Source organism: Thermobia domestica, chromosome 1, assembly GCF_964235325.1.
Source record: "Thermobia domestica chromosome 1, izTheDome1.hap1.1, whole genome shotgun sequence".
NCBI classification, from domain to species: Eukaryota; Metazoa; Arthropoda; class Insecta; order Zygentoma; family Lepismatidae; genus Thermobia; species Thermobia domestica.
In genome coordinates, this window is record NC_137454.1 from 42,486,095 (window position 1) to 42,500,641 (window position 14,547).

General features: G+C 36.7%; 1 protein-coding gene across 1 annotated transcript; it reads right to left on the minus strand.

Annotated features, from left to right (window-relative positions):
* Window positions 1-13,124: 13,124 nt before the first annotated feature.
* On the minus strand, window positions 13,125-13,514 carry LOC145680789 (histone-lysine N-methyltransferase SETMAR-like). Its single transcript, XM_081751863.1, has one exon. The coding sequence runs from the start codon at window positions 13,512-13,514 to the stop codon at window positions 13,125-13,127; it is 390 nt and encodes a 129-aa protein (XP_081607989.1).
* Window positions 13,515-14,547: the final 1,033 nt, after the last annotated feature.

Genomic DNA, 14,547 nt, shown 5'->3' on the forward strand with positions numbered 1-14,547 from the left:
TATGAACTTTTTTTCTTGTTTTGATGTGAGGAGTCTGTTGCCAAAAGTTGTGACACATTTTTCTAACACCCTGTACCCTTATTATGCAACTGAATATTAATACTATGCCTTTTAATTCATAATAGGAAGCTGTATTAAGTGGCTATATTTATCTGTTTTATAAAATAACAAGTAGCAATGCTACGTGCACATGATGTGAACAAGACCATAACTTCTTTCCAATTTAAGCTCACAGACGTTCGACGGGTCTGTTGATCAATACCCAAGAGGAATGGCGCCGATTTCTCTGTAACTTTGGGAGGGGGGGGATTCATAAAAAAAAATACATATAACAATGAAAAATACATATAAAAAATTATATTCACAAAAATACATGAAGGCTCACATGAGATTTGGGGGACCCTGGCCCCCTTAGATCAGCGAAATTGACAGGATAGTGAACATTTTGGAACCAAATAGTAACCAGTGGCCACTCTCCAACTGGCCACCCTAACTCAGATATTGGCCCAAAAAAAGTTCGAATTTCGGGAGATTTTAGAAGCCATATCTCGGGAATTTTTGCGAGAAAGAGAAGGTGCGGATAAAAAGATTTACATGTAGAAACAATTACAGCTATCCTTTCCACCCCATCTCTCCATTCTTTTTAACTTCGTTCTGGCAATGCACTTGGAGCATTCTCAAGTGGTTTAAGTTTACATCTTACTGCAGAAATTGACATTCTTTATGTAGCTTATATCTGTAATGATCAAGTTGTGACAAAATATGCTAGTAGCAACGTTGAGCTGAATTGAATCGTGAGTGCGTAAAAAAAAATTAAATAATAATAATAAGAATAACATGTGGAATATTTAGAATAAGTAATAATGTTTGTGACATTTCTTCTGTATAGAAATGAGAAAGTAATGTTCCTTAAGAGGAGAGGGAAAGGCGCGAAATAAAATGAATAAGAAGGATTAGAAGAGAGAAAGCTGCACGTGGATGTGACAGCGCTCCAGAGAGTTCTTTATTAAATATTTAATATCTCAATTTTGAAGCGAGAATGACGTACATACAGCATCCTCTTTAGTTTTTTTTTATTTTTTACTTTTTCCTTTCTTTTCTTTCTTTTAAATGGAAGCCTACAAGACAACTCAACTCCAGAATATATTTCTCTTTTGTTTGTTCCTCTGATGTGCGCAACAAACGTTCTTGAAGGGAATCTTCAAGGAAACTCAAAAGAATTAAAAAAAAAAAAAAAAAAGGGTTTGCTTCCAAGAAAGTAGCTAGTTCCAACTGAAAAGACCATTTTTCTCTTCTAGTTTATTTCTAAATATAGACACTCGTATTGTTAGTAGTGCCGGATACATAAACTGGTTTTTAAAAGAAAAAGAAAAAAAAGAAAACGAAACAAGATTTTGAAGGAAAACTAAAATGTCGATTTGTCGCTTTTTCGTTTTTTTTTTTTTTTTTTTCAATCGTAATTATTATGTATCAGATATCGAGATTCGTTCTTCTTTGAACCAACCCTATAGCAGGCAGGTCTGTGAAGTTGGTCTATTCAAATTAGCTTACCCACTTTTATCTACATGAGCCGTTAGTTCCTGTTAGTTCTTACTAAAGTTACATTAGTACCGCAATTTTAAAGAAATTATACAGAAAAAACAATGGGTAGGCCAACTCCACCTGTGACGTTGGCGTACCCAACCAGCTTTCCCACATTTTTCGACATAAATCGTTAGTTCCCGTAAGTTCTTACAAAAGTTCCGTTAGTTCCGCGATTTTATACAAATTAGAGCATAAATATAATTTTTGGAAAACTTTTTGACGCAAACTTCACATGTGAAGTTAGCCTATTCATAAATTATATTTATTCTCTAATTTGTGTTCTCTAATTTGTTTCGCGAAACTAACAGAACTTCGGTAAGAACTAACGTGAACTAACGGTGAACTAACGATTCATGTCGAAAAATGTGGGAAAGCTTGTAGTGTATACCAACTTCACATGTGAAGTTAGAATTCTCACACATTTTGTTTATGCTCTAATATGTATAAAATCGCGGAACTAACAAAACTTTTGTAAGAACTAACGGGAACTAACGAGGAACCAACGGTTCATGTCGAAAAGTGTGGCAAAGCTTGTTGGATAGGCCAATTTCACATGTGAAGTTAGCCTACCAACACATTTTTGTTTATGCTCTAATTTGTATAAATTCGCGGAACTAATGGAGCTTTTGTAAGAACTAACGAAAAACTAATGATTTATGTCGAAAAATGTGGCAAAGCTTGTTGGGTACGTCAACTCCACATGTGAAGTTAGCCTATTCACACATTTTTGTTTATGCTCTAATTTGTACAAAATCGCGGAACTAACGGAACTTTAGTAAGAACTAACGGGAACTACCGAGGAACTAACGATTCATGTCGAAAAATGTGGGAAAGGTTGTGGGGTACACCAAATTTACATGTGAAATTAGCCTTCCACATCCATTTTTGTTTATGTTCTAATTTGTATAAAATCGCGGAACTAACGTAACTTTCGTAAGAACTAACGGAAACTAATGAGGAACTAACGATTTATGCCGCAAAATATGGGAATGCTTGTTGAGTACGCCAACTTCACATGTAAAGTTGACCTACCCATTGGTTTTTGTGTATAATTTCTTTAAAATCGCGGAAATAACGTAACTTTAGTTAGAATTAACGGGAACTAAAGAGGAACTAACGACTCATGTAGATAAAAGTGGGTAAGCTAATTTGGGTAGGACAACTTTACAGATCTATAGCAGGCTACTCAATTGTCAACGTTAGCCTTACGTTATGATTGGTCGCTTTCCAGATCAGTTGGCAACCAAAACTCAATTGAGAACGTAATCCTTTAGCCTTACGTTATGACTGACCGCTTTGCAGATTATTTGCCAACCAAAACTGAATTGACAACGTAATCGCTTTGCATTACTTTATGATTGGCCACTTTGCCGATTATTTGCCAACCAAAACTCAATTGAAAACGCAATCCTTAACCTTAAATTATGATTGGCCACTTTGCCGATCATTTGCCCCAAAAAATCATTCACAACATAATCCCTTAGCCTTACATTATGATTGGCAACCTAAATTATGCATTATGGCCGATCATTTGGCAACCTAAATTCAATTTACAACATAGTTCCTACCAAGAGAAGTGGAATTGAAATTGAAGGGAGCAGGTTGAAATTGTTAGGTACCTGACCTGCAAATTCTTGGTTGATAACATAAACTTCAAACTACGTAGGGCTAACGTATTTTTAAGGAGTTTAGTTTACAAAAAAAAACTCTTTTATATATTTATTAGGGATGGCCAATTCCGGAATTTTTACTTTCCGGAATCCGGAAAGTAAAATTGGAAAATTCCGGAATTCGGAAAAATTCCGGAATTCAGAAAAATTCCGGAATTCGGAAAAATTCCGGATTTCGGAAAAATTCCGGAATTCGGGAAAATCCGGATTTCGGAAAAATTCCGGAATTCGGAAAAATTATTTTTTCTTTTTGTAATCCTAAGAATTTTGTTCAAATGCAAACGAAGAAATTTCCTTTTTGTAATCCTAAGAATGTATGATGCAAGTTAAGGTGAAACTTACATCCTAAAGTATACACTACTCAATCTTCCTATGGTTAATGAGATGTAGTCCAAAAGTACGATGTACTCCTAATATTTAATTTTTGTTTTACTGTGATATTGTCCAGAGGTAATACATATATCACACTGAGATAAACAACTTGAGATAATGAAGATGTTATCATACGTAGTTTTCCAGAAAATCGTGAGAAACGAGTTTTTATGAAATTAAAATATGCGTCGCTTGTTGCAATTGATAACTTTTATGCTGGAATAGTATTATTATTATTATTATTATTATTATTACTACTACTACTACTACTATTATTATTATTATTATTATTATTATTATTATTATTATTATTATTATTATTAATCGTTTATGTACTGTAAAAGAAAAATATGAACCGTTAAGTAGTAGATTTTATCTGTTGTTTTTTGATATCTTCTAACAGTAATAACAAACTGCTTGTAAATACTACTTGTTATCAAGGACAATGGCATATTAATGTAAGGACTACTCTGCAGACTAGCAATAAACAAAAAACAATAACAGATAAACAATAGTTGCAAAAAAAAAAAAAAGTAACTAACTTGGGCATGTCAGAAAGTTCGTGAGAATATAGGGACGCATTGAGACTCTAGCAAAGAGCGTTGTGTTATTATTACTCAAAGGGCCGTACGATGGAGGCATTAACGCTAATGTTAATGGCACTAATGAGCACTTACTTGCTCTAACGATTAACCTCATTTTTGAGATGATTCTTAGAAGTGGGCGTGTTGGCATGCAGTTAGAAGACTTATATCCATTATTTAAAAAGCACACGTTATCTGTGGAGTACTAACGATTTGCGTCACTATCGAACACTAACATAGCACTAGCGACGTTTAAAGTCGAAATTGGAGTCTGACATAAGTGGCTTGTCAACTTCACGGACATTATATTTTCCTTGAATGCGAGAATTTTGCGCCCGGGAAATTTGCGCCCTACCAAAAAAATAGGAAAAAATGCGCTCGCAATATATTTGCACTGGGATGATTGCGCCCTACCACAAAAAGAGGGGAAAATGCGCCGGCTATATATTTGCACTGGGATGTTAGCGCCCTACAATTCAACTTATTTTTGTATTGTGTAAAGTAACTTCCACTCACACTTGAACTAGGCTTGCCTCTCATCGTCTCAGTGAGTTACTCCATCCGTTATAATATTCCGAACAAATGAAAAAAATACAATTTTAGTTCACTAAAGGGCAATCCATACAAATACAATTTTTCATTATACTACAAAATTTACAATAAAAGTATAAATGACTGATATATAATTATTTATTAATATAATCAAAGAGTATAATTTAATCTACAAAAGGCTGTTTGGCTCTACTCAGATATCTCTGTTCACAATCCTTGCGAGTTGTTTGGCTTTTTAGGACACAAAATATAGAAAAGAAAATGTAAAGTGAATGTAAAATCAGTTCAGTAATATTATCAAGAAAACTATGTACAGTGTGTTTACTTGCTGGAATTACACTTCAAACACACAACTGCGTTCAGTCGTTCTTTCAGAAAAAATGTTCCGGGGGGCACACTTAGTATTCCGGAGGGGGTCACTGCTGGTACTATTCTATTTATTATTATATTATAGACGTATTATTTTGGTCTCCTCCGAGGGGGCACTCTGAGAGCTCTGGGGAGGCCAGTGTTCCCCCAAAATCATCTCTGGAAGAAGCAGTGATTGCGTTGATCCGTTGTGTTCTTTTGGCTTATATTGAAGTTTATTCTCCCCTTATATAGCCACAATGAAAATAAATCACAAATGGCATGGTTGTGGGGGGAGGGTGTTTATGCTGTAATGTCAGCCCCTCCGAGCAAATGCGTAAGCTCCAATAGGTTCTTTTATTTCGCAGGGCTCAAACTTCCCGGTGCAGGTACATTGCAGGCGCAATTTTCCCTGTTCTTGAGGTAGGGCGCAAATTTCCCAGACGCAAAATTCTCGACACCGTTCGAATGACCTCAGAAGACTATATCTTTTTCAATACATTTTTATATTTTTTTACTCGAGATTTCTTCATAGCTTCTTATTAAAATACTTACTAATATATCCTCATTTTATTGTCCTAACCAATCAATATGGGTATGTTGTCAGTAAAATATTTAGATTGATCGAGCCTCTGGTGTGTAACCACAGTATTTCATATCATCCCTCCATTAGAAATCTTTGTGGTGGACAAACACCGTGTGCGTGGGTTTTCTCGGGGTTCTCCCGTTTCCTCCCACTTTCTTCATTCCACCATTTCATTCTTTACTCATTATCACCGTCTCCTTTAGCCTAACCGGCATAACCGTGGGACGTAAAACTCAAAATTTCATTTCATTTCCATTAGAAATCTTGGCTAAACGAACCAATATATGTTGCCAATAAAATAGTTTACAATGATTGAGCCCCTGGAAATAACCACAGTATTTCGTGACAGACCCCCCCCCCCCTTCCTATTACCATATTCTAGCTACGTGCCTGACTCAGCTAATTCTCTACATTCTTTACCAAGTACACATTTTCTAAAGCGGAAAATGCTCTCTAAATACCAAAGCTCATTATTTCCAGCAGATGCACAAATTGGGTAACATTCTATCTACATGAATGTTATATATGTCGACTAGCAGCGTTCACCCCGCTTCGCTGCGGTCACCCCGGAACGCAATAAACTTTGTTACTTAGATAATTTTTACTTTTTCGCTTTCAAGTGATATGATAAAAACCATAGTAGATTGCAGTAAATGTTAACATTATATCGCCTGTCATTTATGTTAACCCGCCGAGTGACACGGTCATGCGGGTTGCATATAAATACGTTTATTTTTACCTATGATGAACTAACAAAGGATTTGTACGTTATGGACACTTGAATGGTCAATTATCTCAAGACACTGGTAATTGAAAATTAAAGTGATATGATAAAAACCATCTAGGGTCCAAATCCTAATAACCCCCCAAAAATGAAAGAAATTGGTTCAGCCGTATTAGCGTGATGAGGGAACAAAGGATTTGTGCGTTCTCTTTTATATATAAGATTACTGGAAACCGCTTCTCGCTATCTATTACCATATTTACTATATAATGATTAACGTTAAAACCGGAAATGGTTGATTTGTACCGCTTCCGGTTTGAATATTACATTCATCAGGGAACTCGATTCTTAACTATTGACTCTGTACATCGTGGCCAAAATTGATGGTAATCCATCAGATAGTTCTTGAGACTGTTTGTTTCACTGACGGACAGAATGAATATATGGCTATAGAGTTTTGATAAACTAAATTCTTTAATGAGTGATGATGGAACAAATATAAGAAAGGGAACCAAGAGTAGGCCTACCACCGGAAAAATTTTCGAACACAAAATTAGCCATCGAAAATCCACATGTCCTGGGTTAGAATACCATAGATGAAAACTCTACCACTGAGTCATCAATCACCCGCTTATTAGTTTTGTTAATTATTATATTAATATAAATTAATGAATGCCTGCTTATGTTAATTTTTGAAGAATTACATTGTATACTTCGTAAAGTCAAAAGTTGTAAATTTGTATTTACTGTACATACAGTGAGCGCAGAAAGTGTTCGTACACCTATGCTATTGAAACGAGAATGCCTGCGAAAAAGAAACAGAAAATTTAAGAAGTGTAATAACACACACAATATGAATAATGAAAACTAAGCTTTATGAATATATCAATAAAGAACCACAAAGACAAGTTTAATGGTCAGAAAGTAAATAAATTCCGTAGAAAGTGTATAGAGTAGACGCAAAAAGAGATCGTACACCTGACGTACGAATACGAAACAAAGATACCACAACTGGGATTCACTAGTATTCACCTGAGTATACACCTCTGTATAGCATGACGAATAACAGAATGAGTTTAGTTGTGAATAGGAGTGAAAAAACTGCACGGTGGGTTGTCAAAATGGGAAGCAGCCGAAATGAAATCTTTAAGTTTTACGTCCCACGGTTATGCCGGTTAGGCTAAAGGAGACGGTGATGATGAGAGATGAGTGAAATGGTGGAATGAAGAAAGTGGGAGGAAACGGGAGAACCTCGAGAAAACCCACGAGCACGGTGTTTGTCCACCACAAAGTTCACTTGGCGGGGGCTGGGATCGAACCCGAGACCCCAAGCACCAGAGGTGAACGCTCTACCACTGAGCCACCGCGCCCCCAGGGAAGCAACCGAACAGAAACAAATGAGGAGACAAGAAAAGTAATTATTAAATTGCATAAGAAAGGTAAGTCTTTGAGAAAGATAGCAAACCTTGCAGACAGGCCTCGTTCAACAGTACAAACAATAATTGCGATGTATAATGTTTCTATCACTGTGCAAAAAAAAAAAAAAAAAAAAAAAAAAAAAAAAAAAAAAAAAAACTGGAAGACCAAGAGTGTTGAGTGAACAAGATAAACGTTACATTATTAGGGAAAGAAAAAAGGTTCCGAAAAGTAGTGCTCTGCAATTGGCAACGAATCTGGAAACACGCGGTGTTAAAGTATCAGCCAGTACAGTGCGGAATATTTGCAGGGTATCATGGTCGGATAGCCAGGAAAATGTTATAGGTGAACAAGACAAATCGTATAAAGAGACTAAAGTTTGAAAAAGAGTATAAAGATAAGGGATCAGGCTTCTTTCTGGAATAGGGTCATATTTTCGGACGAAAGTAAATTTAATCTTATCGAATCCAATGGGAGGCGTATGGTATGGCGCAAGGTGAATACATAGATGAATCCTCAAAATCTCGTCCCTAAAGTAAGACACGGAGGAGGGTCCGTGCTCGTCTGGGGTTGTATGAGTGCCTCAGGAGTGGGTCGTCTCCACTTTATCGATGGAGTGATGATCCACAAAGTGTATATTAACATATTAAAGGAAAATCTCCATACTAGTGCGCAGAAAACAATTTATTGTTCAGCAAGGCAACAACTCCAAACATACAGCGGAAAATACTCGATTGTGGCTACTCTATAATACCTTGAAACAGCTTCGCACACCTCCCCAGCTAGGGATCGCCCTTTTTCGTCTATCGACTCTTTGCATGCTGTGTGACGAATGGTGTTCACATTAAACACTTGTAGCAAAAACTGTGAGAGTTGCTCTTTCATTTGATATATTATTTATATTTGTACGTTAACTGTAATAAATACTACAAAGCCTTATTCATTTTGAAATACCCTGTATATCTGTGTGTACAGCACAATGTAGCACGTACAAATCCACTGGATACATACTGTAGTTCATATATGTGATACTCTGCTATAGTATGTACCAAATAAATGAACTAAAAATCACCGATATTGCTAATCGTGATTTTCTAACCTACAAGTACGGGAACTCCCCCTGAAACCCTGTAAAATAAACCATCTCTTGCTAATGTATTTTCCATTTGAGGATATAATGGTATCTATTTTAACTTTACTTTCAAATTTTGCGAGGAATCAAATAATCGTAGTTGAGCTATACTTTTCTCCTGCTTTGCGGTCTCACTCGATTTGATTTGATTTGACTTTTAAGTTTAACGTCTTTTCAGCAGCGAGGCTATATGAGACATGGACCTACTGATTAACGTGGAATCCGAACCACATGAGCTCCCGCCGGGAATCGAACCCGGGTCTTCCATCGGTCTCACTCGAAATCGAGCGTTCTTACAGTTCACAGCGCGCTCAAAGCAAGATCTCCTCAAGTCTGATGACCCTTTGACATAGATGATATGTGATTTATATCACATCAGTTGCCATCGTCGTTCATGCTGGCTTTCTGAAAAAAGGTACTTCTTCGTGAATTCAAGTGCTCCCTAATTGTCTTGCAATGGCTGGTTGTTATTGGAAAGTCTTGCTGTGTCTGCAGCGAAAATCAAATCCTGGACTATGTGCGTTAAACATTTGCTTACAGGAGAATATAATATATTATTGAACGAGAACTTAAAAATGAAAATTTGATCTACATGTATCATATTTCTGGTTGATTTCCTATCACATTCTGCTATTGAATAGCTTCTTGTCTTAACTATGACAGACATATTATAAAGCCCTTATGTAACTTTGGCATCCCAGTTAACGCTGAGCGCTTTCATAAAGAGATATGGAAAAGATGGCTGAAGAGGAAACGGAAGACATAATAGTAATAAAGACCAGGAGGAATATAGAAATGGTGAGGGAGAAAAAGCCATTGTTCGGAAGACTACTTGGTGTCCGGCTGCCTTTGACAGATCACCCACCATCAGAGGATATCTGCTCCTCCACTGGAAGAAAGACATCGTATTGTATTGTGAAGAAGATACGTAACGCGGGGAAACCTCAATGTGTGTGTGCGAGGAAGAGCAGAGAATGGTGAAAAGGCTCTCCAGGGACTCTGAGGGAAATAGAAAACGAAAGGGGACTGACAGGAGTAAATTTTTTAAAAGACGGAGATAATATCCCTTTGAAAATCCACCTAAAATGATCGTCACGCTGAACATAATGTCGAACCGTGTCTCTTAAGAGAGGAAATCATACATTTTAGACACACTACTGGTCATAAAAATGGTTATGTTTTGCCAAGCGATGCTTTCATGTTAAACATACACATGTACAAAAAAATACTCTTTCTTCATACGAAGATATGATAGCTGCAGAAGTCTAGAGCGCTTATCTTCGATGCACACGAATTTCAACCCGAATGCAAGTGATCGCGGGCAGTGTTGAATTCAATTTTCTCTTTTTCAAGAGGATAATTGATTGATTGATTGAAGTTTTAACACCCCTTCTCAGTCTCAAGCAGTGTTGCCCACGGGACGAGAAATAAAAATTTTCCCCTCATCTCGTCTCGTCTCGAAATTTCTTCTTCTTCTTCTTTTTTTAAATTTATCTCGAACATTTATGCTCTGATCTTTTTCTTAACTTCAACTGGAAGTGATCAGTGTTGCCAGATCAGATTGAAAAGTAGCTCATTTGAACTATTTGTTGCCCAAATATAAAAGTGAATTATCTTGCAACACTACAGTTTCACTAATTATATGCCAAACCAGACCTCTGTCCTATTGGGTTGGCAACGGTCTGGCAGCGACAGCACCTCGGGACTATTAGCGGTTCCGTGTTAGGGCAAACTCCAAACTCCGTACTGCATGAGGGACAGTAGAACGACAGTGTGCAACAAATTGAGTAGATCGTGGTAGTATAACAAAGATCAACCTTCCTGATTTCCAAGGAAATACATGTTTGCTTCAGTCAGTTTTGTAGAATCTGAGATACCCTTCACAAAGTCTACAACACGCTTTTTCATTGTTATCCTCACTTCCTTAATTTATTTGGTAAAATCTTTACCTGCGAGCCATCATTGTTTTGAGTTTTAGTTGTAGTTTCCTCGTTGTTAATATAGATTAAATTGTATAATTATATTTTGCAATGTTCACTTTCACATAGCCCCGTTCTATTACTACACCTAGACATTAACAGAGACAACATGGTCAGTGATACTGCAACAGCTGGAACACAACAAAAGTCAAGTGTTCTCAGATCCTAAGATTGAAATGTTCTAAATTAATAATTGAACTGCTATTGAACATATTATTTTTAGTAAAACTATTTTTTATTGCGAATCGAATATTCAACAGACAAAACTTGTATTATATAATACTAATAATGTTTTGAGAATTTGTAAGATATGAAAATAAAAAACAACTAGCGTATTCTTAAGAGTTATAGCCCTTAGATAATTAAAAGTAGCCCAAATAGTAGTGTGACGCCCAATTTGAAAGTTGGTAGAGAGAACACTTAAAAATAGCTCAATCCTCTACTTGTAGCCAATCTGGCAACACTGCAAGTGTTCAGAATCTTTTTGCGTTACGAGACCTCCACGAGAGATATGACATAGCAATATTTAAACCATATAGTTGGAAAAATTTTTAGAAAAATACAACGGATTAAAATTAAAAATTAAAGTACAGAAAAATAATTAATTAAAAGTTAATATACGAAAAAGTAAGGGTTAAAAATTAATAAAATTTACTGTAAAATCAATTGATTAAAATTAAAATTAAATAATAGCAATTTTCACTATTATGCAATAAAAATTGTCTTGAATTGTGAAAGTTCATGTAAAACTCAATTGTCAAAACTAGCTGAAATACCCATTCTTCGCATGGGTGAGATAAAATATCTACGTAAACAAAGCGAACAACAAAAGAAAAAAACATCGGTCATTTTCTACTACTTTTACATATAGCGGTAAACGCCCCCTGAAACTCTCCAGTTCGAATAAAAAAAAAACACGCCTCTGGCTCCCAGCCATTGAGGGCTCTTTTTGGAAGTCAACGCCTGTAGGAGTATCACCATTCACCTCAGCAACCACGAAAACTATGGATTTGCCACTAATATCGATCATTTTGGATTATTTTTACGTCTTGGTAATCCCCCCCCCCCTCGGTGATAACTGTCCCGCAGATGAATGGGGTGAATTTAGAAGCTAATGCAATCGGAGTTTCACCATTGATCTCAGCGACCGCAAGAACTATGAATTTGACACTAATATTGATCATTTTCTACTACTTTTACATGTCCCGGTAAATGCCCCCCTGAGACACCTCTGGTTCGAGTTTTGAAAACAAAAACGCTTCGTCTTCGTTTGGGACCTTGTCCAAGATACCCGTGACTAAAATTTGGTAACTAGGTTTACTCGTCTGGTCAACAGGCAGCACACAGACAGACAGACACAAACAAACTCTTTATTTTATTTATATTAGATTATATATATATATATATATATATATATATATATATATATATATATATATATATATATATATATATATATATATATATATATATATATATATATACCAGGTAACCAAGAAAGTTCGTGCATTTTCAGTACAAAAAAGAAAAGTTCCAGAAAATGCCTTACGTTTACCTTATGTTTATTCCACAAAATATCCACTATCAACTTCTATAACCTTCTCCCATCGTTTTACAAGCCTGTAGATGCCATTTTTGAAGAAATCTTTGTGTTAGGACTCGAAAAACTGCGCCACCGCGTTTTCAATCTCTTCTCGAGTTCTGGTTGTCGATTGTGCATATGGTAGTTGATAGAGCAATGTCTGGTGAATATGCTGGATGTGGCAGAAGTTCCCAGCCGAGAGAAGAAATCACCTCCAGGGTCATCTTTGCTGTATGAAGTCTACCGTTGTCTTGGTGGACAAGAACACACATCCTATTCACTAGTGCAGGTTGCTTTTTGCAAGCTGTTCGGCTACTCTTTGCAATTGTGCTGAGTACACCTCTTTGATTATGGTTTTACCACTTTCAAAGAACTCATAATGCACAATCCCAGCAGTAGTCCACCATACACACAGCATCACCTTCCGCTGATGAAGAGCAGGTTTTGCACATAAAGGCATGGAGTCATTTGACGATAGCCAATGGTACGAGCATTTTTTGTTCTTGTACATTGCCCACTTTTCATAACACGTCAAAATGCGGTCCAAAATTGGACAGTTGTTATTCCTAGCCAGCAAGGAAGAGCAAATGTTCAGTCATTGAAGATGGTTCGCAGCAGTCAGCACGTCAGAGACCCACTTACTCAGTTTCCACGATTTTCTAAGCTCATGCAACTGCACACGAATGGTTTTACCGCTTACCTCAAATCGTTGAGCGAGTTCTTGACACATTTGACTTGAATCCTTTTCAATTGCTGCCTTGAGTTGGTCCAAATCGAGAGATTTTGATCTGCCCGATCGAGGTTTGTCTTTAAGTGTCTCATCGCCGGTCGAAAAGGTCTGAAACCACTTTTGAGCTGTCCTTTCACTAATTGTAACTTCTCCAAATGCTGCACATATTATTCTTGCTGCTTCCGCACCTTTTGTGCCCAACTTGAACCCGCATACAGTAATCAAGCCCTGGTTACTGCGTTCGACACAGACCATGGTTCACTGCGAATACTTGATCTCGAACTGTCGAATAGGCCTGCTATCTACGTTAGCCGACGTGCCAATGACTCAGCTTTCAGAAACTGTCACATACAGGTACTCCTGGCGACAGAAATGATTACTACCCCACGAGAAATAGCGGCAGGTGTAACAACCACACGAAATTTCTTGGCTGTCTGGTATATATATATATACTAGCGTCAATTACCCACTTCGCTGGATAAAATAAGAAAAATATGTTCAATTACTCAGTCTACTATTACTGAAACGCTCTCCGATATCGGCCATTTTCGATCATATATCCCCCTCCCCCAAGTTGCGTGGCTGAATTTGTATTTAAACGGCATCGGAAGTGTCACTGTTCATCTCAGCGACCCCGAAAACTATGGACTGAACAATAATATCGGTCATTTTCGATCATTTTTATATATATCCTCCTCCCCCAAATTGCACCGCCAAACTGAAATGATAAAAAGCATCCCAGGCCTGAACCTCACCCATGTTGAAAATTCGATCGAGTTTGGTCGGGTAGTTCAAGAGTTATTAACTTACAAACATAGTCATTTTCATTTGTATATATATACAAGGTAATATGCAGTAATAGTGGTAACTGTATATCATGTCAAAGCCACACCAAATACCAAGTACAGATTCTTCAATCATGGAGATTTTATCATTTCAAAGTTCATGATTCTATGATCAAGGCAAGCTGGGCAACCTTAGGGGAAAAGTCTGCGTTAATTTATTTCTGCACTGGAACCGTCCGTTACGTTTGTGAAATAAGGAAGGAAAAAATTCTTGCAGAAAATACATTTCACATGGTTCTTTAGAAAATGTAATGTTTAATTTTCTACTCATTGCGATTTTTTTTAATGATTATCAATAATAATTAATTTCTACGAAATTTAATTAAGTTAAGACAACAAGTTTTTAACGGATTGATTTAATCGTTATTTTTGTAACGGACTAATTATAGGTCTGCTGTAAGCCATATTTATTTTTGGAGTATATTATGAAATAGCTTGCGTAT

What these genes read in the sequence shown, in the direction of transcription:
- LOC145680789 (XM_081751863.1), bottom strand. Translation starts at nt 13,514, where the DNA reads ATGGTCTGTGTCGAACGCAGTAACCAGGGCTTGATTACTGTATGCGGG.